This window comes from Ornithorhynchus anatinus, chromosome 1 (genome assembly GCF_004115215.2).
Source record: "Ornithorhynchus anatinus isolate Pmale09 chromosome 1, mOrnAna1.pri.v4, whole genome shotgun sequence".
Taxonomy (NCBI): Eukaryota; Metazoa; Chordata; class Mammalia; order Monotremata; family Ornithorhynchidae; genus Ornithorhynchus; species Ornithorhynchus anatinus.
The window spans coordinates 63646352-63673969 of NC_041728.1; the positions used below are offsets into that span (position 1 = coordinate 63646352).

The 27618-nt window shown below is 48.0% G+C and overlaps 1 protein-coding gene across 5 annotated transcripts in view; it reads right to left on the bottom strand.

Moving 5' to 3' along the window:
- Positions 1-27618, bottom strand: part of PPP1R13B (protein phosphatase 1 regulatory subunit 13B) — a 94299-nt gene that overhangs the window by 1683 nt on the left and 64998 nt on the right. For 2 of the 5 annotated variants that reach the window (XM_029061842.2, XM_029061798.2), the window contains exons 6-17: positions 26637-26811; positions 26069-26265; positions 23117-23281; positions 20752-20932; positions 18033-18146; positions 15031-15200; positions 13214-13715; positions 9737-10500; positions 7259-7396; positions 6983-7116; positions 6442-6608; positions 1884-2083 (exon numbers count right to left, since the gene is read on the bottom strand). In XM_029061842.2, the coding sequence (XP_028917675.1) occupies positions 1884-2083; positions 6442-6608; positions 6983-7116; positions 7259-7396; positions 9737-10500; positions 13214-13715; positions 15031-15200; positions 18033-18146; positions 20752-20932; positions 23117-23281; positions 26069-26265; positions 26637-26811 (2907 nt within the window). The remainder of the gene's footprint in view (positions 1-1883; positions 2084-6441; positions 6609-6982; positions 7117-7258; positions 7397-9736; positions 10501-13213; positions 13716-15030; positions 15201-18032; positions 18147-20751; positions 20933-23116; positions 23282-26068; positions 26266-26636; positions 26812-27618) is intronic. The other 3 variants (XM_029061824.2, XM_029061850.2, XM_029061834.2) reach the window with 3 other exon arrangements.

A 27618-nucleotide genomic window follows, 5' to 3' on the forward strand; every position in this document is an offset into this window, starting at 1 on the left:
ACTCGCTTCTTGATCCTGAAGAGGTAAGTGGGTTTCCTGAGGTGATGGCAGAGGCTGGCCAACCTCCTCCTGGTCTTCCCGTCTGCTAGGCTCCCTTCCGCCGGGGCAGAAGCCGAGGGTGCATCTGGAAATGCTTGCCTATCCCAAGAGGCTCCATCTGTGACTCGGAGCATACCTGCCCCTCTTTCCATGAAGAGACCTTTAACAGAGAGATCTCCTCTTCTTAGAACCCTCGAGGAGAGACTTAGCATCGTGTTTTATTGCTCCCCGGCTAAAAGGTCCGTGAACTTGGTCAGTGGCAACCTAGGGACACCTGTGCCGACGCCTCCCCGCCTTTTCCCCTTCCGGGAAGGCCCTTACCCCTGGCTGAACCGGGGAGGCTTGGCAGCCCAGGAGTGGCCGTGGCAGGAGAGGAGGCTGAGAAAGTAGAAGCAGCACGGTGTAATGGGTAGAGCACGAGCCTGGGACTCAGAAGGTCAGGGGTTCTAATCCCCATTCCACCACTTGTCTGCTATGTGACCTTGGGCAAGTCACTTCACTTCTCTGGGCCTCATCTGTAAAATGGGGATTGACACTCTGAGCCCCACCTGACTTGCTTGTATTCACCCCAGCATTTAGTACAGTACCTGGCACACAGCGCTTATCAGATACCATAATTATTATTAAATGGCCACTGCCCAATGATCCAGTCCCAGAGTTATGAACTGGACAAAGGTGTCTCATTTAGGGTTTTTCTTGAACTTTAGTTCTTTGGCCTTGGGTGCCCAGAGCTCTGCTTCCTATGATGAGACACACCTTGAGCCCTATCCCCTCCTTTTCCCTGACCTGTCCTGTTCCCTCCTCTCCCTTGCCCAACCCTAGGCTCTCACAGTAAATCGACAAATAATGCACCATCTAAGTTCACCGGACAGCTTTGGAACCTGCTCCAGAGAGGGAGAGCTGATGCATGCCCTTTCCTGTTGGGATCTATGCCCAGCTGTCCCGAAATTACAGAAGCAGTGTGGTCTACTGAAAGAGTATGGGCCTGGGAGTCAGAAGGACCTGGGTTCTAATCCCAGCTCTGCAACACATCTGCCGGGTGACCTTGGGCAAGTCACTTCGCTTCTCTGGGCCTCAGTTACCTGATCTGCAAAATGGGAATTAAGTCCGTGAACCCCAGGTGGTACAGGGACTGTGTCCAACCTGATTTGCTTGTATCCACCCAAGCACTCAGAACAGTGCTTGACACATAGTAAGTGCTTAACAAATACAATTATTATTAGAGTTCCTGATGGGATGCCCATGGAACTGAGTCCACAGGGGCCAAGGACTCTAGTGCCCTCCCACCTTTAGCTTCACTGCTTGGGCATTGAGGCCAGAGGTCTGGCTTCCTCTGCCCTATTCTTGCGAGATGGCGGAGCTCAGGTTGGTCACCTTGGTCAGTACCAAAGGCCCACAAAGAAAGAAAAGCCCCGTGCTTCAGCTCATTTCTTGCGGATCTGTTTGGGTTCAGCTAAAGGCCGAGTCCCGTTCCACCCACCGGGAGACTCCCAGCGCCAACCTCCTGCCCTCTGGGCTTCAAGCCACCGTGCCCAGTCTTGGCCCCACAGGCCCCGGCAGCTCCATAATAATGATAACTGTGGTATTTAAGTGCTTACACACATCTTACTAAGCGCTGAGTTGGATCCAAGTAAAAATTGGGGTTGGACACAGTCCCTGTTCCCCCATGAGGCTCACGGTCTCAATCCCCAGTTTACAGGTGAGGGAACTGAAGTGAAGCGGCTCGCTAAAGGTCACAGAGCAGACAAGTGGGGGAACCGGAATTAGAACCCATGACCTAGGCCTGTGCTCTACCCCCAGGCCAGGCTGCTTCTCCATCAGCGGGCCAGGCCCCAGTCACTTACCCCCAGGAGGTTCTTGGGCACGTAGCCTTCCTTCTCTCCAAGGCGCGCCCACCACCACTCGGTTTCATTGTCATCTTTGCGTCGCAGGATGGTGACGGCGTCCCCTTCGTGGAATGACAGCTCATCGTGGTTCTGGGCTTCGTAATCCCACAGGGCATACACCACCCCTTTGTTCATCACCCCCAGCTTCTCCTGGACACCTGAGGGCGAAGGAATCATCAGTCTCAGCACCTATAGCCCCTGGGCTCGGCTCTGGCCCGGAAACTCCTTCCTGGCTCCAGGTCAGGTTTCCGGGGAATCTGGAACCGCCACTGTCTCAGTGAGGGCGGAGGCCTGACTTGGTCAAAGAATGAGTCACGGGCTGGGGGCTTCCACCGCACCGACTGCTTTCCCCCACTACCCACCCTAACCCTCTTCAATGGGGCAAATCCCGGTCTGTTGCCCCCACACCATCTAACCTTTGTGGGGGGTCCTTCAGGGTCGGGGGTAAGAAACATCCCTGTGGCTCAACCACCTTATCTCATTTGTCCATTCAGTCATATTTATCGCACGCCTACTGTTTGCAGAGTACTGTACTGAGCACTTGGGAAAGTACAACAACAAACAGACATTCCCTGCCCACGATGCACAAACTTCCTCATGCCTCTTTCTCCATGAGTTCCCGTCCCTGAGACTGACCGTAGCTCTTGAACAGACGGACGGCCTTGTAAACAAGGCCCTCCCGGCGCACCCTGAGCTGCTCTGGCTTACCTGCTGCGCAGAGCCCAGAGAGGAAGTACAAACATCCTTGGGCTTTTCCTCCTGATTCTCTCACTGTGCCCTCCTCTCTGGATGACTACCCAGCATCGCCCTCTCGCCCCCCCTCCATTGTTCACCACCTCCTCTACACCCCCCGCTGACCTCCTCTACCTCCGCTGCAACTACTAGTGCCTGCCACACAGTGCTCTACTGGTCCCACCTCTGCCGTTTTGATGGCTTCCGTCACCTTCTCTCCTTCCTCCTCTCCCTCCCCTCTGATCCTTAGCGGGGGCTTCGGCCTCCATCTTGATCCGACTCCCCCAGCCGTCTACTTCCTTAACACTTCTCAATTCGGCCGCCCACTTCAGCCACATCGGCCCCGACGCACGCTGGACTTTTCATCGCCACGGAAGGTTTCGGGTCTCTCTCGTTCCCAACCCTGCTCTCCCTCGTCACACCCTAATTCCTTAGCCTCGTACCTCCTCCCCACCCTGACTTCAGACTCTGGACTGACTCCGCCTCACCCCACCCCTTGGGGATTCCCTGCTTGCCCTGCTATTACCTGATGCTAAAGTTCACCCTCAACACGGTTCCTACTTTGCCAGAGTCTCTCAGCTGCTCTCACCACCAGTTCCCATCCCTGGATCAGTTCCCTGCAGGCTGCTTCCCCCACTCCTGAACAGGAGCAGCGGCATATAGCTGGTGGAAATGCAGGCACCAACCGGGGCTGACTTCTGCTTTGCATTCCCTCCGCTCTGCTCTAAGTCAGCTGTCCCTTATGCTCGCTAACTCTTCTACTTCTCTCTCCTCGACTCTCCCTCCTCCTCCCACAAGCGCCCACGACGTTATTCCAAACAAACTCCCTGCTGAAGCCCTCAGTGCCTTCGCCAGCCTCCCACCCTAACTCTGGTTGACCTCACCAAGGCAGTGGGAAACTAGATATCAGAAGTATGAAAGTTTCCATACTGCCCATCACCTCACCACTCTACTCCCCATTTCTGTTTCTCAAGCCGTCTCCTGCCTGCTCTCTAAATCTGTCCCTGGTATTTATACCTCTAAACCTGTCCCCTGTCCCCAACTCTCACTCTCCAATAGCGCCTGTCTCTCGACTTTCACACACACTACCCCTAGTCTAATAAGCCTTCTGTGGCTCCTGTCACCCTCTCCTGCTATCACCCCCATCTCCCCATCCCACTGCCATCCAGACTCCTTGAGCGGATTGTATTCCCTCGCTACCTCTTGTTCCTCTCCCTCAGTGTTCTTCCTGACTGGCTACAATCAGAGTTTCTCCCCGTTTGTTCCACTGAGACAGTACTCTCCAAGATCACCGATGACCCCTTCAAAACTAAATCCACTGGGCTTTACCCTACCCTAATCCTTAACTTCTGAGACAACTCTGATAGTATGGATCACTGGCCACCCTCTGCCACACTTTTAGACTTTGGTTTCGCCAACACAGTAACACTCCCGATTTCCCACCTGCCTCCTAAGTCTAAATTCACTGGTTCCTCTTCCACCTTTCACTCCCTAACTGTGGGTGTCCCCTGACGTTCTGTACTGGGTCCCCTACTCTTCTCGCTCTACACTCACCTGCTCCAGGAGCTCATCTGCTTTCATGGCCTTATTTACTCCCCCTAAGCCAATGGCTCCCAAATCTACCCCTCTAGGCCCACCCCCCTCACCTACCTCTACAATCACACATTTCCTCTTGCTCCAAGGTAACTCCACTCCTGTCAGCACTTCAAACTCAACATGTCTAAAACTAAACTTCTCATCATTTCTCAAACACCTAATTTTGCTACTCTCCTCTCTGACCCTGAAACCTCCAGTTTCAACTTTGGCTCCTCTTTCAGCTTTCACAGTCAATCAACTGGTAAATCCAGACTGTTAAGCTCTTTTTCTTACAGTATTTGTTAAGCGCTTACTTTGTGCCAGGCACTGTACTAAGCGTTGGGGTAGATACAAGCTAATCAGGCTGGACATAGTCCATCTCCCACATGGGGCCCATGGTCTTAATCTCCATTTTATAGATGAGGTAACTGAGGCCCAGAAAAGTGAAGTTTACTTGCCCAGCGTCACACACAGCAGACAAGTGGCAGAGCCGGAATTAGAACCCAGGTCCTCTGACTCCCAAGGACCATGCTCTTTCCATTAGGCCGCACTGCTTCTCATTGTGGACAGGGAACGGGTCAACCGACTCTGTATTGTACTCTCCCAAGTGCTTAGAGCAGTGCTCTGCACACTAAGTGCTCAAATGCCATTGATTAATTGGTTGGTTGATAAATCCTGCTTGTTTTTCTATGCAACAGTTTTCAGAACCAGCCCTTTCTCTGCAACCAAACAGCTATTCCTTTGGGTCTTACCACTGTTGGGCTATTGCATCCTTCGCCTCCACTGATCTCCCTGCTTCCAGCCTGTACTCCATGCTGCAGCCCCCATCATCTAGAAACTCCTGCTTGGCCCAGTCCCCTCCACCAGCTGCTCTCCCCCTGCCGCAGCAAGCAGACACCGCCTACTAAGGCCTTCACGGCTGTCCACCAGTTCTCCTTATCTATCTTACATACTCATTTTCTTCGCCTATTCCTCTCTAGCTTACATTCTTTGCTCCTTCCAAGCTCCCTTCCTAGCCAAACGTTTTTCTTGACTCACCTACTGCTAACCCCTTGCCCATCCCTTTCCCCACCCCCAGCTCAGAACTCCCCCTCCTCAAACTCGCCGGATGACCGCTCTCCCTGTCCTCAAAGCCCTCAGAAAATGTGCCTCTCTCACTTTCATTCAGCCGGCCCGGGTTCCCTCGAAAGCCATCCTTCGCGCATTTGCAGTTGGTTATTTATTCATCAAATTTTTCCCGATGCATTTGTTTAATGGTATTTGTTAAGCACTTACTATGGGCCAGGCATTCTAAGTGTAGATAAATGCTAACCAGGTTCAACACAGTCCCTGTCCCATTTGGGGCTCACAGTCTTTTACAGATGAGGCCCAGAGAAGTGTGACTTGCCCAAGGTCAAAGAGCAGGTATGTGGTGGATCTGGGATTAGAACCCAGATCCTTCCAACTTCCAAGCCCATGCTCTATCCACTAGGTTTCACTGCTTCTCTTTGTCCCACTTAACTATTATATCCTTGCTCTTGCTCCCGCTCCTTCTATCTAATAATATTTGTGTGTTTCCCTCATTTGCCTGTCTTGCTTCTGCAGTACTCTACCAAATAATCGGTTCAGTGCTTTGCATTCATTAACCCCCCCGATAATGATGATACTGATTGTCCTGCTTATTCTGCTCGTCCTCTCCTCGATCAGGCTGAGCTCTGTCTAGAGGCTGCCGCATTATACCCACAGTGCTTGTTAAATAACATTGCCCCCTGCCCTCTCAGATACCATGACATCTCGCTGCTTCTTTCCAAAAACTCCAGAAAAATAATTCTCCAGAAGCCCAATAACACCACCTTGAAGTTGACCCTTTATTTTTCCAAAGCTCCTTCACACCTGCCATCTATCATTTTGTCCTTACAAACCTCCCTGTGAAGCAATGTATCACTGACCCCCCCTTTCCATATGAGGAAGATGAAGCCCAGAGAGGTTGTGGCTTGCCTGAGATCCCACAGCAGGCAGTGGCAGAGCCGGGGCTAGAACCCGGCTCCCTTAACTCCCAACCCTCTGCTCCTTCTACCAGACCTCGCTGCCCGCCAAACTCCCTAAGGCAATGATGAGGCTTCCTTTGCCCCGAGATCTCTAGCTCAGCGGTGTCAGCAACTACTCTAGCCAAGAAAGGGATACCCTGGGCGACAAATTCTGCTCCCTCCATTTCCCCCCCAGTACATACCATACAAGAACTGGGAGCACTGGATGTATCCCTCCTCCATCTCTTCACACTTGTCTGCGGCCGTTTCTATGTCGCTGATGGTTGAAGCAAAAATGGCCGCCCCCGATTCCACCAGTTGTTTACAGAGATGGACACTGTTGCAGGAAGCTGCACAGTGTAAAGGAGTCCTGAAACCAAGCAGACGCGGAGCGTAAATACCTTCCTGGAGCAACGAAGGTGCCAGGGAGGGGACGGAGATGGAGTCCTTCTGTACGAGAGCCTGCACTGTTCTCTCCAATTCCAGAAACGACCTGGTGTAACGTTCTAGGGAATCTACCGACAGACTCCTTCTAAAGCCCAGCTCTCCAAAGGACTCTTCGACGGCCAAAAAGGAAAAGCTTATCTGCCTATTAAATGCTTGAAAAGTATTAAATACTAAAAATACTTACTTTTCAAGTCTTCTAATCTGCAGACGCGCTATTACCCTGTGTTTGAACCTGTTCCCCCAGAGCAGAAATGATCCCAACAGGGCCTGGACGGGGCCGACCGGTAATGCTCTTACCACCCATCGCTGTCGGCGGCATTCACGTTGACGCCAAAATCCAGCAGGAACTTCACGATGTGGTGATGGCCGGCACAGACCGCATTATGGAGGGGGGTGATTCCTTCGTCGTTGGGTTTGCTGGGATCTTCCACCTAAGAGAATGGGGAGACATTTTCAAGTCTAACGTGCCAGGGAGGGGATGGGGTGGGCAGAGAGGAAGGGGAGTGAAAGAAAGCAAAAGAAAGAGAGACAAACACACCACAACATGACACCTGGGACAGGTTAGATGTTCACCTCGTAGATGATCCTTTGCACCAGGTCAAACTCCCCTTCCAGAGATGCATCCAGCAGCAGTGCCAAAGGGTTGAACTTTACTCGCAGGCTGTGGCCCGTTCGCTCCGAGTTGGGTTTCTTCAGGTTGGTGCGTTTAATCTGGTGGGAAGAAAGGAAATGGATCAATCGGCTCGGAGAGAAGTGAGGGAGTCTTGGGTCGGTGAGGGGAAGGGGCGGCCTTTCCTGACTCCAAGAACAGGACCGTGGGAATCTGGTGCCAAGCTTTCATGTGGTCTGAGCGACCCCAGAAGGCTGTTTCCTCAAAGGGCAGAACAAGAGAGCTGTCTTCAACCTCTCGCTCTACAATGACTTCTTCCCTACTACTTTCAAACATGCCCATGCCTCCCCTATCCTAAAAGATAAAATCCCTTGACCCCACAGCTCCCTCCAGTTATCCCTCCAGTTATCCCATTCTCCCTCTACCAAACTCCTTGAGCAAGCTGTCTCCACCTGCTGTCTCAAATTCCTCTCCTAGACTCCCTCCAATCTAGCTTCCGGCCCCTTCACGCCTCAAAAATCGCCCTCTCAAAGGTCACCAATGATCTCCTCGCCAAAGCCATGCCTCTACTCCACCCTAATCCTCATCGACCTCTCAGCTCTTTGACAGCGTGGGCCACCCTCTTCTGGAAATGTTATTCAACCTTGGCTTCACTGACTCTCCTGGTTCTCCTATCTCTCTGGCTGTTCATTCTCAGTCTCCTTCATGGGCCCCTCCTCTCCCTCCTACCCCTAACTGTGGGGATCCCTCAAGGTTCAATTCTGGGTCCCCTTCTATTCTCCATCTACACCCACTCACTTGGAGAGCTCATTTGCTCCAACTACCACCTCCATGTGGATGATATCCAAATCTACACCGCCAGCCCTGATCTCTCTCTCCCTCTCTCCAGTCTCGCACCTCCTCCTGCCTCCTGACTTGGATGTCATCCTGTCATTTCCAACTTAACATGTCCAGAACAGTGTTCCTTATCTTCCCACCCAAACCCTGTCCCCCCTGACTTTCCCGTCACTATAGACAGCACCACATCCTTCCCGTCTCACAAGCTGGTAACCTTGGCATTATCCTTGACTCCTTTCATTCAACCCACATCTTCAATCCGTCACCAAATCCTGTCGCTCCCACCTTCACGACCGCTAAAATCCACTCTTTCCCCTCCATCCAAACTAGTACCATGGTTAATGGTACCATGGAGAAGCAGCGTGGCTCAGTGGAAACAGCACGGGCTTTGGAATCAGAGGTCATGAGTTCGAATCCCAGCTCTGCCACTTGTCAGCTGTGGGACTGTGGGCAAGTCACTTAACTTCTCTGGGCCTCAGTTACCTCATCTGTAAAATGGGGATTAAGACTGAGCCCCATGTGGGACAACCTGATTCCCCTATGTCTTCCCCAGTGCTTAGAACAGTGCTCTGCACATAGTAAGTGCTTAACAAATACCAACATTATTATTATTATTATTATTATTATTATTAATATAATCACTCACCCCATCCTGCCTGGATTACTACATCAGCCTCTTTGCTGACCTCCCAGCATCCTGTTTCTCCCCACTCCAGTCCATACTTCACTCTGCTACCCGGATCATTTTTCTACAGCAATGTTCAGGACATGTCACCCCACTCCTCAAAGAATTCCAGTAGTTTCCCATTCACCTCCATATCAAACAAAAACACCTCACCATTGGCTTTAAAGCATTCCAACACCTTGCACCTTCCTACCTCACTTCTCTCCTTCTACATCCCAGCCCCCACACTTTAGTCCTCTAGTGCTAACCTTCTCACTGTGACTCAATCTCGCCTGTATCGCTGCTCACCCCTAGCCCACGTCCTGCTTCTGGTCTGGAATGCCCTCCCTCCTCAAATCTGATAGACAATTACTCTCCCCTGCTTCAAAGCCTTATTGAAGGCACTTCTCCTCCAAGAGGCCTTCCCTATTTCCCACTTTCCTCATCTCTCACTCCCTCTTTACTCTTCCCCCCTCCTAGCCCCCCAGTACTTATGTACCTATCTGTAATTTTATTTATTTGTATTAATGTGTGTCTCCCACATTCCAGACTGTAAGCTCATAGCGGGCAGGGAATGTCAGTTTATTGCTGTATTGTACTTTCCCAAGCGCTTAGTACAGTGCTCTGCACACAGTTATGTGCTCAATAAATACCACTGAATGAATGAATGGAGAGAAAAGGCCCAAACTGGGTGGGGAATCTAGGGGAGAAGCAAGAAAGAACCTCGTTGGGGGACACCAGTCCAGGGTGGAGAGTCTAAAAGCAAGGGGGCATTTGTAGTATCTCCTGGAGACAGGTGATGAACTAGCCAAATTCTCATGGGTCTCTTCCAGCCCTCCGGTCTCATCCCAGCGAGTCTCCCGCTCTACTTTTACAGGGAGTCTCACGCTCGGAGCCCCCGGGACAGTGGGCTGCCGGGCTTGGGCCGGGGGTCGCTTACCGTCGGAACAGCGGGAGGGACGGCCGGGGGAGTGGATGGAGGAGGGACTTCCTCTCGGACAGGAGAGCCGACCTCGGCTAGGGGACTCGGGGCCCGCTCGGTGGACGGGTACACGGCCAGATTGTTGTTGTCGTCTTCGGCCGTCTCCGGGCTCGGGAGGGTGGTCTCCGTGCCGATCGGTTCCTCGGAGGCGGGGGAAGGCAACTCGTTGTCGTTGGCGTCGGACGACGGGGGAGGGGCTTCGGGCGGAGGGCCGGCGGGCTGGGGGGCGGGCTCCTCGACGTTGCCGTTGGTGTTAGTGTTCCCGTTATCCACGTCGGCTAAGGTGCCCATGAAATCCTGCGAGGGGCCCGGCTGGTAGAAAGGGGTCGCCTCCATCCCCCCGGCCAGGGTGTTGAAGCGCTGATAGAGCAGCTTCTGGATGTTGGGGCCGCTGGGGCCCTCCGGCTCCGTGATGGAGCTGCGCTTCTTGAGCGGGCGAGGGGCGTTGGCCAGTTTCCTCCGCAGGGCCTCCAGGTCGGCGTCGCTCTGATAGCGGAGCGGGGAGTGCACGATGGGCGTGAGTTTGGTGGGGCTGAGGGGCCGGGGGATGTTTTCCACGTTGCTGTTGTCGCCCGGCGGGGGCAGGCTCTCCTGCTCCTGGTCTCTCTCAGGGACGTCGGCGGGAGGCGGAGGCTGGGGCGTGCTTGGGGGCAGAGAGCCGTACAGGAACGGTAAGGGCGACGGAGAGGTCGAACCCGACGGGAGGACGGGCTTGCCATAGACTGAAGGGGAGAGAAATGGCAGAATGAGGGCCTTTGGAAGGACAAGGTGGCCAATCTGGCTGCCGACCGGGCAGTGGCTAATCTCCGTTAAATGGGACAGTTCCTCTAATGCTAACCTTCTCACTGTGCCTCCAACTCACCTAACTCACCGCCAACCCCTTGCCCAAGTCCCACCTCTGGCCTGGAACGACCTCCCCTCCTCAAATCCCACAGACAAAGCCTTATTGAAGGTACATTGCCTCCAGGAGGCCTTCCTAGACTAAGCCCCCCTTTCCTCTTCACCCACTCCCTTCTGTCTGGCCCTTTCTCCCTCTGTTCCTCCCCTCCCATCCCCAGTGCATTTAGGTACATACGGCTCCAGCACTTGTCTGCAAGTCACTTCATTTATCTATACCTTATCTCATTTGTAAAAGGGGGATTGGGACTGTAAGCCCCACATGGGATGGGGACCGTGTCCAACCCGATTTGCTTGTATCCACCCCAGCACTTACTACAGTGGCTGGCACATAGTAAGTGCCTAAATGCCACAAGTATTATTTTTATATTAATGTCTGTCTCCCCACTTCTAGACTGTAAGCTCATTGTGAGCAGGGGATGTGTCTTGCTTATTGCTGTACTGTACTCTCCCAAGCATTTAATAAAGTGCTCTCCATACAGTAAGTGCTCAATAAATAAGGTTGAATGAATGACGTGCTCAATAAATAAGGTTGAATGAATGACTCCTCTGGGGCTCAAAAGCTCTCCAGTGAGGGACTAGGGCTCTGCTGTAAATCGTTAAGAGAGGCTGGGATATTTGGCCGTCCCTGAATTCAGCAGACAGAAAGCAGCCCCTAACCATCCACCAACAAACCAGTAAGGAATCAGTATCCTGAAACCAGTCTGTCAACCCAATGGGAAGAGTGAAAGATCAATACTCTCACACGGCTGAGAAGTTAATTCTCCCCTCCCTGGTTGGCTGATGTTGGGGGAAGGTGCCCAAAGATGGGGCTAAAGTGGCCCACAGTGGGCCCTTTGGGAAAACTCTGCTGCCTGGAGGAAAGAGCGTGGGGTTGGGCATCAGGAGACCCTGTTTTAAATCCCAGCTCTGTCCCTGGACTGCTGTGTGACCCTGGGCAAATTACTTAACTTCTCTGGGCCTTTGTTTTCTTATCTGAAAAATGGGAAAAATTGCCATTTTACCAATACCTCCCTTCCTACCTCTTGGAATCAGAGCCCCTTGTGGGAGAGAGCTGAGCTGATCACCTTGTATCTACCCCAGAACAGAATCACTGTTATTACTGCCAGAGGGGTTGGTGACAGACAACTCAGAGTCTTGCTGGATTTCCAGGCCTTCCCGGTCCCTCCAGGGAACAACCAAGATGGAACCTCTCCCTTCCTCAAGTGCCCAAGCTGGCTCCAGACCTGGAGAACACCTTAAGAGCACCCTGGCTTCCCCAGACTACTCCAGCTGGGGTTGATCCCACAGACGCCACCCTGAAATCCAGGCTGAGGATGGGCACTGGTACCTGCCTGTACCTTTTTCCCCTGGGATGATGCAGCCCCTCTTCCCCATTTCTGGGGTAGTTTTTCCTGTGGCAGGTTTTCCCTCTTCCAGACCACATATCTCTCCCCCCGCCCCCATCTCACCAACAGAGGGTAGAAGAAAACCTGCTTTTTCCCTTTCTTCCTTCCTCTTCCTCTAACTCCCTTGTTCACATCAAGAGTGAGGAGTTTCTTGCAAGTTTTTTTTTTTTTTTAAGAACAGGAAAGTCCTTTTGGGACCAACCCTGGTGTGTCAAAAACTTTATCACACTAAACAGTCCACTCACCCAACCTCTGACCAATTAAGCAGTTTTAAAATACCTCCATCAGAGTCCTCTTTAAAAAAACCAAATCTCTTCAAATCAGCCCCTTCTGTTTGGTTCCGAAGAGGCTTGCGCTGTAAGTAAAGATCAAGGCCTACCTGGACAGGGGCCATATTCCTTCCAGCAGGGTCCCCTCCTCCTACTTCGGGGAAGGGCTGGGGCCCAGACAGGAAGACGGAGAGCTGAGCAGGCAAGCGTTCGCTTATTTACTGCAAGTCTGCTGTAAATACACTTTCCGTCTTTGTTCCTACCCGAGTTATATAAAGTCCGACTATACAAAATTCCCCTTTAGGAGGTTTGGTTGAACTCTCTCAAAATGCTCTTCCAAAAACAAACCGAGCAAGCTTTAGCTCACTAATATTTTGGTTCTTAACATTTTTATTTGTGGTTCTCAATTCCCGGTTGTGAAACACCATTTAAACAATCAAAACAAGGTGGTGTTACTGGATCACTTAAGGAAACAAACTTGAACTAATTCTTTGGTACAAGGTTTCCCAACCCACCCCCAACCTTTTGAGAGGAAAAAGTGTTTCCTTCAAACTGCTTTGGACTTTTACAACCACAGACAAATTTTTCACACGGATGGACAAACTTTGCTCCGCAAGACCCGCAAAAGAAGACAGATATAAATATTCTAATCCCGACTCCGCCAGTTGTGTGCTGTGTAACCTTGGACAAGTCGCTTCATTTCTCTGGGCCTCCGTTACCTCATCTGTAAAATGTGTATTGGGAGTATGAGCTCCACGTGGGACAGGGACTGCGTCCAACCCGATTTGCTTGTATCCACCCCAGGCTTAGTACAGTGTCTGGGACATAGTGAGTGCTTAACCAATACCATATTATTATTATTACTGTTAAATATGCCCTACCTGCTTTTACGGATTTGTTTAGGGTACTGTACACTGCTTGCTGGTAATTCTTGGGCGGCGTTGCCTGCTGAAGATACATGGAGTAAATGGAGCTCGAGTTCACAGTCTGAGGTCCTTTCCTGGGGGACTGAGGCCTGGATCCCTTGTCAGCCAGGAAGGGCCTAATGGCCACGGTTAGGGGGAGTTCGGGCCTGCCGTCTCCAGCCGGGAACAACGGCGAGCCGGACGGCTGGTACGTGGGGCTCGGCGGGACGGAAATCCTCTGCTGGATCTGTTGGGAGGAGCTGGGTTGGTGTACGTTACTCGCCGGCGGCAGGGGCGCTGGCTTCTGCCGCCCGGTCCCGCTGGCTCCGGATCTAGGCAGGCTGCCATCTTTCCTCCTCTCTAGGGAGTTTGTAGACCCTGGCCCCAGAGGCCCAGGGCTCGGGTAGGTCCCGTAATTCTGGGGCAGCTGCTTGCCTAACCCGAGGACGTTTGGCGGCACCTTCCCGACATCGAGGCCCTGCATTTCCGTCGGGGAGGAGGAAAGAAGGGGAAAAGGATCTCGTGAGAAGCTGGTGTCCTTTCTCCGCGACACCGAATGAAACAAAAACCCAAACCGACCCTCTGTCTCTGAAGTATCCTTGCCTCTGCCCTACCACTCCTGGCCGCCACCCCTCTGACCCACCGAGGGAAAAGTGGGACTGCCCCCGCTTTGAAGGGCACATCAATTCTTCTCAGCTCCAAGGGGTTGATATCCCCAGAATTGGAATGGGAAGGCGGGATCGGGACCGGCACATGCCAGTTAAAGACAGGCTTTGCTCTCTCGGAGGGGGCACTTTAAGTCCTGCATTCTCAAAAGCAGACTGGTCCTCCAGGACCCAGGGAGGCTGGCTGGCCGAGTGAGTCCTAAAGTCTTTGGAATTTAGAAGTGACAGCAAAAACAAATCCGACAGACTAGTGAGGTGGATTACAAACCAAATGAGGGCCATCTTCTAGACTGTCAGTTGTGGATAGGGAACGGTGTCTACTTTGTCATACTGTCCTCTCCCAAGCTCTCTGTTCAGTGCTCTGCACCCAGTAAACACTCAATAAACACCACTGATTGATTTAGGGAGAAAACAGCAGGTGTTAATAGCCAGAGGGTGCAAAACGAATAAACGAGGGCAGCCAATGTTTTCAGGTAGAGATCTGTTCTGATTATTGGTGGAGCTACTCAAATGAATGACTCACTCAGGATGGTTTCAGCACTTGACCATTAAATTTAAATATCTGCCAATTAACGAGAGTCTGTCAAGACTTTGCAAAAAAACCCCAAAAAAACAAAAACGAACAAAAACTAGGTGTGACTTCATCAACCATCACCTTTCTTTGGTTATTTATTTACAGTACATGCATAACTGATTCAGCTAATTCACCCTGACATATTGGTACCACTACCTGTTATACCTTTGTTCTCACCCCTGCTCCCGCTAGCTGCCAATCATTTTTGTGGATCCTCCCATTTAGATTGGGATCTCTTTGAGGACAGGGAATGTCTGTCTTGTTTGGGAGTACTGTGCTTTGCACTCAATAGGTGCTCAATAAACACCACCTAGGAGGATGCTGCTGGTGATTTATTAAGCAGCCACCCAGAACGGCATCAAGCGCTATGAAATAAAGAGCAGAAGCCTGAACCAAGCGCAAGTGAACAGTCCCGAGGAATACTTTACTCAAAGGGAAAACAAAAACCCCCAAACTAGCTCATTTTAAATCACTTCGGCATGTACTGCAATTTATTAAATTTAAGTCCACGCTTATTTCCTTTTTCTAGAGCAAAGGAGAAATAGACTGCCTACCGGCTTTTCAGAGGTGCCTAAGGCGGATGAAGGCAACGGCTGACTGGAAATAGTTCCTTGTTTTAAAGTCCCCTCCATGCCGGATTCCTTCCAGTCGGCACTAGACATCTGAGCCGCTTTCACTGAGGTGCTAGAGTTCTGTTTTAACGTGGGCCAGTTTCCATCATTAGCTTGAAAAAGAAGGTTGCAATTTAAGATTATCCAGGTTTACCACCGTTAACGAGACAGCAGAACAAAATCTCTATTAAAATCAGCTGAATCAAATCAAGAGCCACAACATGCCAGAAATCAAAGTAATCAAAATCATCATTCAGTCCGCAAGGCGAAATGGTCCGCAACCCTTCCCCCGCACCCAGCATACCATGCTACTTATTCAACTTCAGTGGTTAGAATAATTTTGTCCAATTAAATGAGTCCAGATCTAAACGAGAGAGAATTAGATTCTTAAATCAATCGACCTACATTACAAGGTAAACCAGGTTTGGTATTTTCGGGAAATCACCCAAGTCAGCTTTTGGGGGTGCAAACAGATGGTGCCCTTAAGGTGACGAGCCTCATTTGACAGGGTGTCCCTCTCCAGCCAGGGTCTGACAGTGTCCCTCCCCACCTCCCCCAACTAAGATACCGCTTCCATTTTCCAAAGAAAGCACTTCAAGCCTGTAGCTAATATTAATCAGTGTAAATACTGCAGCAGATGGAAATTTTTCATCTTATTGTAAAAAAAGAAAAAGATTTCCAATGAAATGACTGTATAGAAATTAAAGCGGCCATTCAGTTGCAGAATTATCATTTAGTGTGATGATTAGAGCGTTGACTCATAAGCATTCGTTTCCTTGACAGCTACAAAAGAAAAGATTTTCCAAAAGTATCTTCCAGAATTTACAATGATCTTTGGATTGTACCCTTGCAGTTGAGACTATTCTTAATTAGTTCTTTAGCTTTGTTTAAGAGAGTCACTCCCTCTAAACTGCAAACTCCTTATGGGCAAGGAATGTGTCTGCTAATTCTGTTGTACTCTCCCAAGAGCTGCGCACCTTAAGTACTCGGTAAATACAATGGATTAATTGAAAAATATTTCATTTTAAAGCTGAGACTCGGACTCCGGTGACCGAGGAATTGGGGTTCCTTGCACTTTTCAACAACACTTTCAGCCATGAAGCTGAGAACTGAAGGTTACTCAATCTTCCCTGAACCCCACAGTGTGCTAGGTGCTATTCAGAACCTGGGGTGACATGACCGGCCCCTAGGGGACTTGTATTGCCACAAAGATCCACCATGGGGTCCTTGCTCTTTTAAGGTGAGTTTTCAGGTGTTCGTCATTTCTGATCTTAGGGGGTTTAAAGTTTGACTGGAAGTTGGACCCCTTACGGTGGGGGAATTTTTAAGGACTGAGATGAAAGAACACTGAAAGCTCTTATGCTCCCTCCTGGTCTGCAGTCTCAACCCCACAGCACTTACATACTTTTCTTTAAATGATCTATTATTAATTATTTACTTATATTCATTTCTGTTAACCCACTAGACTATTGTCTGTTTCCCCCTTCTGGACTGTAAGCTTCTAGTGGGAAGGGAAAATGTCTGCCAACTCTGTTGTACTGTACTCTCCCAAGTGCTCAGTACAGTGCTCTCACAAATAGTAAGCGCTCAATAAATACCACTGTTGATGATGACATTGGTCTTGGGGGCGGAGGGAGGGCAGACTGCAGATGGTGAAAGGGAGGTGGTTAGTAGCCTCTAGGGACAAGTGACCAGAATTGCAATGGAAAGTCTGTAAAGGTACAAGAATAGGAGCACTTTTTCATTTTCCCTTTGTATTTTTCTGGAAAAAAAACCCTTAACACTAATAATCTCACATAGTCCAGCAAAGTTTCCTCATTTCAAAACATCATTCTAATATGTGAGGGCCACATTCTTCAGGATAGTTGGGAAGATTTTTTTTTTGACATGGATTCGTTCTTCCCAAGCTTGGTTTCTTTCCGCGTCTCATTTCCAACTCCTTCTGCTTCCCACTTCCTTGTTCACGCCTCCCCTCCGACTTGGACCACCCTCCCCCTTTCAAATCTGCCAGGCTGCAGTACTATTTATGAAGCGCTTACTGTGTGGAGCACTGTACGAACTGCTGGGAAAGAATACACAGGTGGGAATTTGACATGGTCCCGGTCCCTCCCTCTCCCCATTTGCAAAGCCCCTCCTGAAATCCCACCTCTTCCAGGAAGCATTCTCCAATTCGTTTTCTTCTCTGCTGGCCTTATCCTCTCAACCACTTCCCCAGTACTTTAGCACTAAATGCACCCCAAAAGTACTTGTGTACCTATCCATTTACATAGTCTACTGTTTTGCACTTAACGCCGTCTATCTAAGGGACAGAAATGACCTCAAAGGTTCTGAGCGGCACCCAGGTTTTGGAGGGTTTAGAAATCCCATTGTATCTTGATGATTTGATAATAATCAAATAGATAACGGTTCATCCTTCAGGGTAGAACTGAGCAATATCAGGACCAAGAGGAATATTGCGCTCTCTCTTCATATACCCTAAAGCGCAAAGAGCCCATTTTGGGATGGGGTTTTCTTACACCTAGAAGAGGTAGACTAAACAGTTTGATTCACTTAAAGACAGAATTACGCATTAAAACAAATCCAAGCTTCTTGGAAAACAGGCTATCCTAAAAGCTGATCTTCCCCCTCAATCTCATCGTCCCTTAATTTGTGGAGCAGAAGTTTTTCGTGCACTCTCCCACAGTCCTTTGTCCTGTTTTCTCTCAAATCCTTTGCTTCGCAATCATTGTGCGAACTGCCCTTTTCTACATGATCTTTCCTGACAATTACACTTCTTAAAAAGAGATCTTCAATTAACCTCTCAATTTCAAAGGCAGTCTAGATTTGTAATTGCTCTAGAGACATCAGTTTGGAAGAGAAGTACTTTGGAAAAAATTTGATTGTTGATTTAACTGATTTTAAAGCCCATCCTGGCTTTGCTCCCCAAAGCCCTTCTGTTGACATACAGTTTAAAAAGTGCACTGCAGAGTGTGCAGAATGCTGTGAAGAGCTGTCGTGAGGTCCGACATCAAGATCTGACACTGTCCATGACTTAGTCACCTTGTGTCTACTCTGATCATCTGTGTAATACAAGAACCAGAAAAGCGGTAGTCAGAAAGTCCCCCCCAACACCCCATTGCCCAACTTGTGAGGGTTTCCTCCCAGGATTTAGTATCATCAAAAACTTTCCAGGGACCCAGGGGACACAGTCATTCATTCGATCATATTTATTGAATGCTTACTGTTTGCAGAGCACTGTACTAAGCGATTGGGAGAGTACACAATAATGATAAACAGACATATTCCCTGCCCAAGCCTTATGATTATTAGAGAAGCAGCATAGCCGAGTGGAAAGAGTCCGGTCCTTGGGGCCGGAGGACCCGGGTTCTGATATCGGCTCTTCCACGTGGCTTGGGCAAGTCATTTCACTTCTCTGTGACTCAGTTCCCTCATCTGTAAAAGGAGGATTAAGACTGTGAGCCCCAAGTGGGACATCACCCCCTGGACTAAGCTTGTTGTGGGTAGGGAATGTGTCTGTTACACTGTATTCTGCCAAGTGTTTAGTACAGTGCTCCGCATGCAGTAAGCACTCAATAAATATGACTGGCTGACTGTGTCCAAAGTGATTAACCTGTATCTTCCCCACGCTTAGAACAGTGCTTGGCACACAGTACGTGCTTAGTAATAACGGTAGTAACTGCTTAAGGAGAAAGGTCCACAGAAGTTTGTGCTGTCCCTCCTTTTCGCACAAAGGTAAGACTTTCAGAAGCAACAGTGGAATCATCTGAAGGGTCGGCGACCTTGACGACATGTCAGAGGTCCCCCTCTGGCACACCAACCCATGGTGGCACGGATGCCCACTCCTAGAGAAGCAGCATGCTCAGTGGAAAGAGCACGGACTTGGGAGTCAGAGGTCATGGGTTCAAATCCCGGCTCTGCCACTTGTCAGCTAGGTGACTGTGGGCAAGTCACTTCACTTCTCTGTGCCTGTTACCTCATCTGTAAAATGGGGATTAACTGTGAGCCTCATGTGGGACAACCTGATTACCCTGTATCTACCCCAGCACTTAGAACAGTGCTCTGTACATACTAATTGCTTAACAAATACCAACATTATTATTATTATTATTGGCGGAGTACGGGACCATCTAATATGGAGTTATTCTGGAGATATGTATTATCTAGTTGGCCTCTCTCTCCTCCTTGTCTTCCGGGTAGTCCAGAGAACCAGACATGTACTGGAGACATTTTTCTTAGAAGCCCGACTCCCCCTGGGCCATCTACCTTGGTTCAGCCTGTCTACGGGAACTTCCAGCAGCCTTTCGCTGGCAAGTGTTTATTACGCTAAGTCAGTTCTCATACACCGAGACCCACAAAGTTTTGAATAAACTCATCAGAGGAAGTCGACTGGCTAAACTGATTACTTACTCTCAGGCAACAGAAGGAGGAATGTGCGTCACTTTAACGTTTCTACTAAGGGAATTTGGCTGCTCACAAAAAGAACAAATAGCAAGTAAATCACTTACGTTTTGAAGTTCTTATTGATAGGAACAGAGCAAAAACATTCATTATTAAGGCACAGTCTTTTGGGGGACTTGTTTTTGATCTCAACTGTTACCAATTTGTTCTTTGTAAACACATAACCACCCTTTTTTTTTCTAGAAATACATGCTCAGTTCACTATGCTTGAAATGGGCCTGGGACAAGTACAAACAAATCCATCCCTGCCTCCATCCCTGGGCTATTTGTCATCTCCAAGACCAAATTGGCAATCACATTTTTGAAACCTGGGGAAAAGTTCTGCATTTTAGGTCAGCAGTCAAGCTCCTCCCATTTTCTCAAGTTACTCCGCAGGAGCTAGACTTGGAGAAGTAGTCAGTCTTTGGGGGGCCAGCAAGTACCATTCAATACCTTTCTGCTGCAGGAGCAAGAATAATGCTTTGAGGATCTCAGATAATGTACACACCCCAAAAGTCCAGCTTCTTCCCACAGAATAATCTATGCATGAAAAGGGGGGTATGGAAAGAGGGGCAACTCACTTCCAAATGGGCAGACGGCAGAGTTGAAAAGTAATGGCAATGTAGGCAAGTGGGATCAGTTCCTTACAGAAATGAAAAAAAAAAAATGTCGACAACAGAAAAATCTGGTTATCGGGTTCCAGAAAAAGCTTGGAAAGAGCTTCAACCCTTTAAGGCGAAAAAAGCACTCATTTGGCTCTCTCAATTGCCTAACAGTCAATGTAAAAGCAGCCTTGGGAGAAGGCAGGGGAAAGATTAACGGTGACTCACGCCAATTCTACCCTACTCAGAATATAGTACCAATGGGCAGGACACACCCAGATTTAAATCTGAGCATGAGATCAGAGGCAGTGTGGTCTAATGGGAAAAACAAGGGACCAGGAGTCAGGACACCTGGGTGTGACTTTGGTCAAGTCACTTAAACCATCTGGCCCTCAGTTTCCCCATCTGAACAATGGGAATAAGCTAGGCTGTGAGCTCCATGTGGGATAGGGATTGTTTCTCATATCATAACCTTGTACCTACCCCCAGCCCATAGCGTTTAGTGAATGCCATGATTATATTTACTGGGGATTGTAACTGTACCTCCATCTGTTTAAAGGTCATTATCTTTTCCAAAATTTCAAAATTTCTTGAAGGAAAGTTACATTTCTGCTCCAGGTCTTACCGGATTTGGATCTTCCGTGAGTTGCGCTGGAACCAATTGTGAGAGACTGCGGCTTTTCAGGGTCGACGGGTAGTGAATAGTTGCCAGCACTAGGCACTTGGATGTAAGGCCCCACAGCTGCTACTCTACCAGATGCACTCAAGGATGACTGTGGTGATGATGTTCCATTAACGCGATTTAACTATAATTTAAAGTGGGGGGATGGGAAGGGTGGAGAGAAAATTGGTGTAAACTTTCTAGTGAGTGATGGTAAAGCAGGGCACTATCTTTAATAAGAACATGAAAACTGCCTTTATAGCTCAGACCAACAGTGCGTAAGAATTCTTGATGTGGATTCTCTAACAGAGGAAACGGGTCCCTTGGAGGAACCGTGTAATGGTTTCCTCCAGGACATTTATCTTAATTGGTAAGGAAAGAACACCTTCAGCCTTAGTTTTCCTCCAGGTAATTTTTAATGGACCTCCCTGTCCATGGATTTTACCCAATTCCTCTTGAACCTACTGTTTGTTATTTTCTGCCTGCACACCTTCCTGTGGTAGTGAATTCCATATGCTCAGTCCTTGCGATATAAAGACAAGTTTCCCCATGTACCACGTATTCTCCATTCAAATTGGGCCCTGCCCTGCTCCCAGTGACCAACTCAGGTTTACTTAGGAATGTCTAAGTTCATAAATACTGAAAGAATCTTGAGTAACAGAGTTGATGACCGCAGTTCAGGATTTCTGTGAGGTCAAATGAAAGTTTCCCGCCTCATACAACCAACCTCCCATTTCAAGGGAGGTTAATGGGGAAGAACCCCTTTAGACTTAGTCTGCTAGGAATTCAATCTATTAGAACTCAGATAGTCTGGAATAATAGATTTTGCTCTGGTCTCCTTATACTAGGACTAAATTACTATCCTTCTCCAGCCCTTAGAGAGCTGCAACCTGGCAGCAACACTATAGAAGTACCCAGGAAAAGGATCCATTTACCTCCTAGGAAACCAGGGACAGTGTTCTTACCGCAACGATGAGGACTGAAACAATGGACTCTTGGCAAACACAAATTAATAATGTAACTACTGTCTCAAGAAAGATGAGGATGATGACAACTATGGCTGATATACATTAGACCTGGGGGGCCAAATTGCATCTAGTGAGCCATGAGGGGCTCTTCTTCATTTGCTGTAAAGCCTGCCCCCACACAGACATTATTTTGCCACCAGAGCAGCCATGGTGGGCGGTAGTGGGCCACTGCCGCAGTCCTTTCGGCGGGGAAGACCGGGAGGAGTGGGGAGTCCAGCCCACCCCAACTCTGGCTGCCTCTTGCTCGTTGACCAATGTTCACCAACTGCCTGGGACAGTCTTCTCTCCCACCACTCGCCACTCTCCCCCACTCCCCAAGACAACCGCTCGCTATTCTGGTTAAAGGAGGGTTTTATGACCTGTGGCTCTCAGCCCTACTAAATTTCTGATTTGCAGGCGTGGCTCCCCCTATATTAGGCTCTCCCAAGCCCTCCAGCTTTCTCCAAATTTCAAACTTGTCTCCTAAATACCATTTTTCACTATCTCTTTAGGCAGGACAACTTACTGCACTTCCCCGAACTCTTCCCTGGGCCTCCCCACCACCGCCCAAGGTCGCGCTCACAGATCCTGGGAGACGCAGTTTCTTGCCCAAGACACTTCAGAGCCAGAGTCAAGGTGCCAGGGTTGGGGGGGCCCGCAGAAGGAACCGAAAGACATGAGAAGACATGATCCCCAGACCCAGGCCACAGTTTATGGCTTGGAGGGAGGGAAGAGAGGGAGTAGGTGCTCATTATGTCCTCTAGGCTGTAAGCTTGTTGTGGGCAGGGAATGTGTCTGTTACACTGTACTCTCCCAAGCACTTAGTATGGTACTCTGCACACCGTAAGTGCTCAATAAATACAACTGACTATGAAACAGTGAGAACTGGGGGAGATCAAAGAAGCTGCCTCCATTCACGAGGTAGCGGACCCAGGGAAGGCAGTGGCGGCAGATTCCCGGTTAAATTCCATACAAGTTCCCTTTCCATCCTCACCTCTTCCCTTCCCTCACACGCTAGTCTTTAGCTTTCCTGAGGGAAGAAGGAAGAGATTAGGGTGCTACTTCAATGGGCAACCTGCAGGTTACTTTTCCTCTCCACTCACCAATCCCTCTAGGCTCGGCCACCCAGCGTGTAGAACAGTGCTCTGCGCATAGTAAGTGCTTAACAAATACCAACATTATTACCCCTGGCAACTTTGTAAGGATTTGGGCAATTGGGCTTTCTGTTTTTGGGTGCATAGCAATCTGCTGCTAGAGGGAAAATGGCAATAAGTAAGGCTGTAGAATTTCATTATGGGCCTGCGTTTAGTGGTTTATCTTACAGGAATGTTTTCTTTTTGACGTGCCTGAATTTTTTTCCCATATAGTCGCTCACGAAGCTCATTGATCCGCTTGTCCATCATTGCCACCTCCATGTTGCGCTTATTTAAGAGTTCCTTTTGTTGCTGGAGCTTAGAATTCTGTTCCTGGTTAAGTTGGTTACGAATCTTTAAAACAGAAATTACAATTGTTACAGTTTTCATCTTATACAATCAAATGTGAATTTCCAAGGAAGTAGAAACAAATTCTCTATCATTAATGTAAACTAACACATCCTAAAGGACAAAATCATTTCTTAGTATGAAAGTCAATTTCCAAGATTATTCCCCCAACAATTCTGAGTCCACCCTTATCCTAGGTCCCATAAAACACAGAATATACATGGGTCACACATGATAATATTCCAAGGCTAAAACTACTCAGGAAAGTCTAAATTCCTCCCCCTTCCTATCCTCAGCATTAATTAGAGAAGCAGTGTGGCTCAGCGGAAAGAGCCCGGGCTTGGGAGTCAGAGGTCATGGGTTCGAATGCCGGTTCTGCCACTTGTCAGCTGTGTGACCGTGGGCAAGTCACTTAACTTCTCTGTGCCTCAGTTACCTCATCTGCAAAATTGGGATTAAGACTGTGAGTCTTACGTGGAACAACCTGATTACCTTGTATCTACCCCAGTGCTTAGAACAGTGTTCTGCACATAGTAAGCGCTTAACAAATACCAACATCATCATTATTATTATATACACATATACTAGACTGTAAGCCGGTCAAAGGGCAGGGATAGTCTCTATCTGTTACCGATTTGTACATTCCAAGCGTTTAGTACAGTGCTCTGCACATAGTAAGCACTCAATAAATACTATTGAATGAATATGTGTATATTTACTTTTACATTCAATTAAATAAAATAAATTCAGTTATCATATTCTGCCTCAAATGCTACATTTTGCCTCCTTGCTGACCTCCCTCTTTAGTCCATACTTTGCTCTGCCACCTGGATCACTTGTTTAAAAAACAATTATTCCACTTCTCCCCACTCCTCAAAATCCTCCATTGGTTGTCCATCCACCTCTGCATCAACAGATTCCTTATCACCAGGTTTAAGGCACTCAATTAGCTCTCCCCCTCCTATCTTACCTCGCTGATTTCCTATTACAACCCCACCTGCATACTTAGCTCCTCCAATGCCAACCTATTCACTGTACCTCCATCTCATCTTTCTCGGCACCGACCCCTTGACCATTTCCTCCCTCTGGCCTGAAACTCCTTCCCACTTCACAACCAACATACCACCACTCTCCCCATTTTCACAGCCCCACTAAAACTGTATCTTTTCCCAAATGCCTTCCCTGACTAACCCCACATTTCCCCACCCCCTTTGCCTTCTTCATCACCTATTCAGTTAGGTCTATACCCTTGAGCACTTTGATACTCACCCACCCCTGGCACCACAGCACTTACATGTGTTCTTCAAACTCTGCCATTATCCCCTATCCATAATTTAATGTCTGTCTTCTCTTCCATAAGCTCTTTGTAGGCAGGGATTGTGTCTACCAACTCTCCTGTACAGTACTCTCCCAAGTACTTAGTACGGTGTTCGGCACACGGCAAATGCTCAATCAATACCAGTGACTGACTGATAATCCTGATATATTTCCTGCTGTATCCTTATTCTTCTTCCAGCTTTCACTATTTCTACATGATTTTTCTCTGCCACCTTCATTAAACTGCAAGCTTCTTGAGGGCGGGGAGCATGTTTTTTTGCTACTGTTGCATGCTCCCAAGCACTTAGCAGATAGCACTCTGCAGGTACTCAAAATATACCACTGATCGATCAATCCTGAGTTTCAGCCCATTTACCTTTCCACCCTTGGGTGTCAACCCCTGAAACTCCCCCTATTTTAACACTCTTTTCCAAGCAATATTCCTGAGACCACTATGTCCATGAAGCTTCCTTCCCGGGTCCAATAAATGTAATCCATTTTAGTATTTAGCTCTCTCTCCAAACTATTTGGTTTCTGTTGTATTTTCATGTTTTTCACATGCTCTTATGCTTCAGGTGAATTTATATGTTTGCATATATGTATCCTAAGTCCCTCCCAGTAATGCAGCAAAAACAAAGTCTTGTTCTTCCTTTTTAACTCCCAAAGCAACTAGTACTCTGAGGAATAAAATTATATTCACCCTACACTGATCAGCTCAACAGACAGAGATCACTTGCATCAAAGAGTTGAAAAAGTCTTTGCAAAGAAGTGAAAGATGTCATGTGGATTTTTGCTACATTTAATTTGTAATTAAAGCCTTCATTTAATATTAAATGTTTATCTTAAAGCAGGATGAAAATGGATTTCTCTTCAAACACTATTTTACTCTCTTTAGCAAAGTGAAAATGTAATTCAATTTTTAAAATTAGCTTTGATTATACTCTGCTAATTACTTAATTTTTCTTTTGATGGTATTAATGTTATACAGCCAATCTGCAAAAACAGATGCACCAAATTTAGTGCACATGATCTTTAAATAGCCAAATAATTTCACTCCCTTTCATTCAGTTCACTCTCTGGTGTCTCAGGGGCAGACAGAAAATTTGCTCAAACTTTTGCATCATAGTATGCTGTACGTGTCACTCTTTTGATAAGAGAAAGTTCTGTATCTTTCCAAACGAGTCACACACCAAGTAAAAGTCTGCCATTGATTGCATTCTGGATCTGCTCTTCAATTGGTGCCTCATGATTTTTCCTCAGCTATGAGGGGTCACCACCAACACTAAGTGGAGGTGCTAGACCGTAAGCTCTAGACTGTAAGCTCACTGTGGGCAAGGACTGTGTCTGATTATTGTTGTATGGTACTCTCCCAAGCACGTAGTACAGTGCTCTGCGAACAGTAAGCGCTCAATAAATGCCACTGACTGACTAGGAAGATCAGCCTCTTTTATCAAACTGTGGTTGCTCGTGGCTTACCTGCAGTTCTTGGTACAGTCTTTTTAATTCGACCGCTGCGGGGCCCGTCAGCTTTCCGCTGTATGGCTGGAAACCATTCAGCTTCCCCTTTTTTAAATCCTCCAGCTGCTGACTGAGCTGATCTACTCGTAAAATTGCAGTCTGCACCTCTTGCTTCTTTTCCTGGAACATGGCACTGAACCTCTCTATTTCAGCAGCTACAAATCACAACAAGAAAAATGATTTAGTTCCAATAACGCACGACAAAACAGAGCCTTTACGGATCTAAAGGCATGTTCATATGGATTAGAGTATATAAGATATTATTTAACTGGCAACGAGAATTTCATCTGGAGTGTAGAACTCCAATATCAGTAGGCTTCTTTTCACCCTCTAGGGCAACTTATTTTGCCTAATTGAATTGGAAGAGTTTTAGTGAACCAGAGCGACTCACTAGAAAGAGAAAAATGTGCAGAGCTGAAGATAGATTAGCAAAATTTTTAGTAAGATAAATTCCATTCCTCCCCCTTTTCTACTTCCAGAGTCCTCTATCCCGGTGACCTCTAGTTCAGAATTTCAGCACACGTACACAGATTGCCATTCATAATTTTGCTGTAGTCCACCTGTCCTCTCATGGCACGGATCTTCTTTAGCTTATTCTCTTGGGCCTCCACTCTCTCTTTAAGTTTTTGAAGCTTTTCGTTTTCAGAAAGAGACTGCTGCTGCCGGCGTTCTTGCTGCTTCAGAAAGTGTAGTCTTTGCTCCTATAGAAAGGAAATAATTAAAAATAATGATTCTTTTTCTCCTATCCGTTATGGGTGTTAGTCCAGTTCCTATGAGTTTATATTAAAATCCTCTTTCATTTCAGATCCTCACTTGCCTAGCTGTAGTTCAAAAAGCTGGAGGCAAGTCAAACTCACAAACTCACTATTTTTTGTTTTGGGTTTTTTTTTGTTTTTTACTGGCATTTGTTAAGCACTTACTATGTGTTCAGCACTGCTCTAAATGGTGGGTAGATATAAGTTAATCAGGTCAGAGCCTGACCCTGTCCCACATGGGGCTCATTCTAAGTAGGAGGGCAAAAAAGTACTGAATCTCCATTATGCAGTTGAGGAAACTGAGGCACAGAGAATAACAACAACAATAATAATGATTGTAGCATTTGTTAACAGGTTACTACATGCCAGGTACTGTACTAAGTGCTGGGGTGTATACAAGCAAATCGGGTTGGACACAGTCCCTGTCCCACATGGGGCTCACGGTATGAATTCCCATTTTACAGATAAGCAGCGTGGCTCAGTGGAAAGAGCACGGGCTTTGGAGTCAGAGGTCATGGGTTCGAATTCCAGCTCAGCCACTTGTCAGCTTTGTGACTGTGGGAGAGTCACTTATCTGTGCCTCAGTTACCTCATCTGCAAAATGGGGATTAAGACAGGGGGAGCCCCACGTGGGACAACCTGATTCCCCTGTGTCTACCCCAGCACTTAGAACAGTGCTCTGCACATAGCAAGCACTTAAATACCAACATTATTATTATTATAAGGTAACAGAGGCCCAGAGAAGTGAAATGA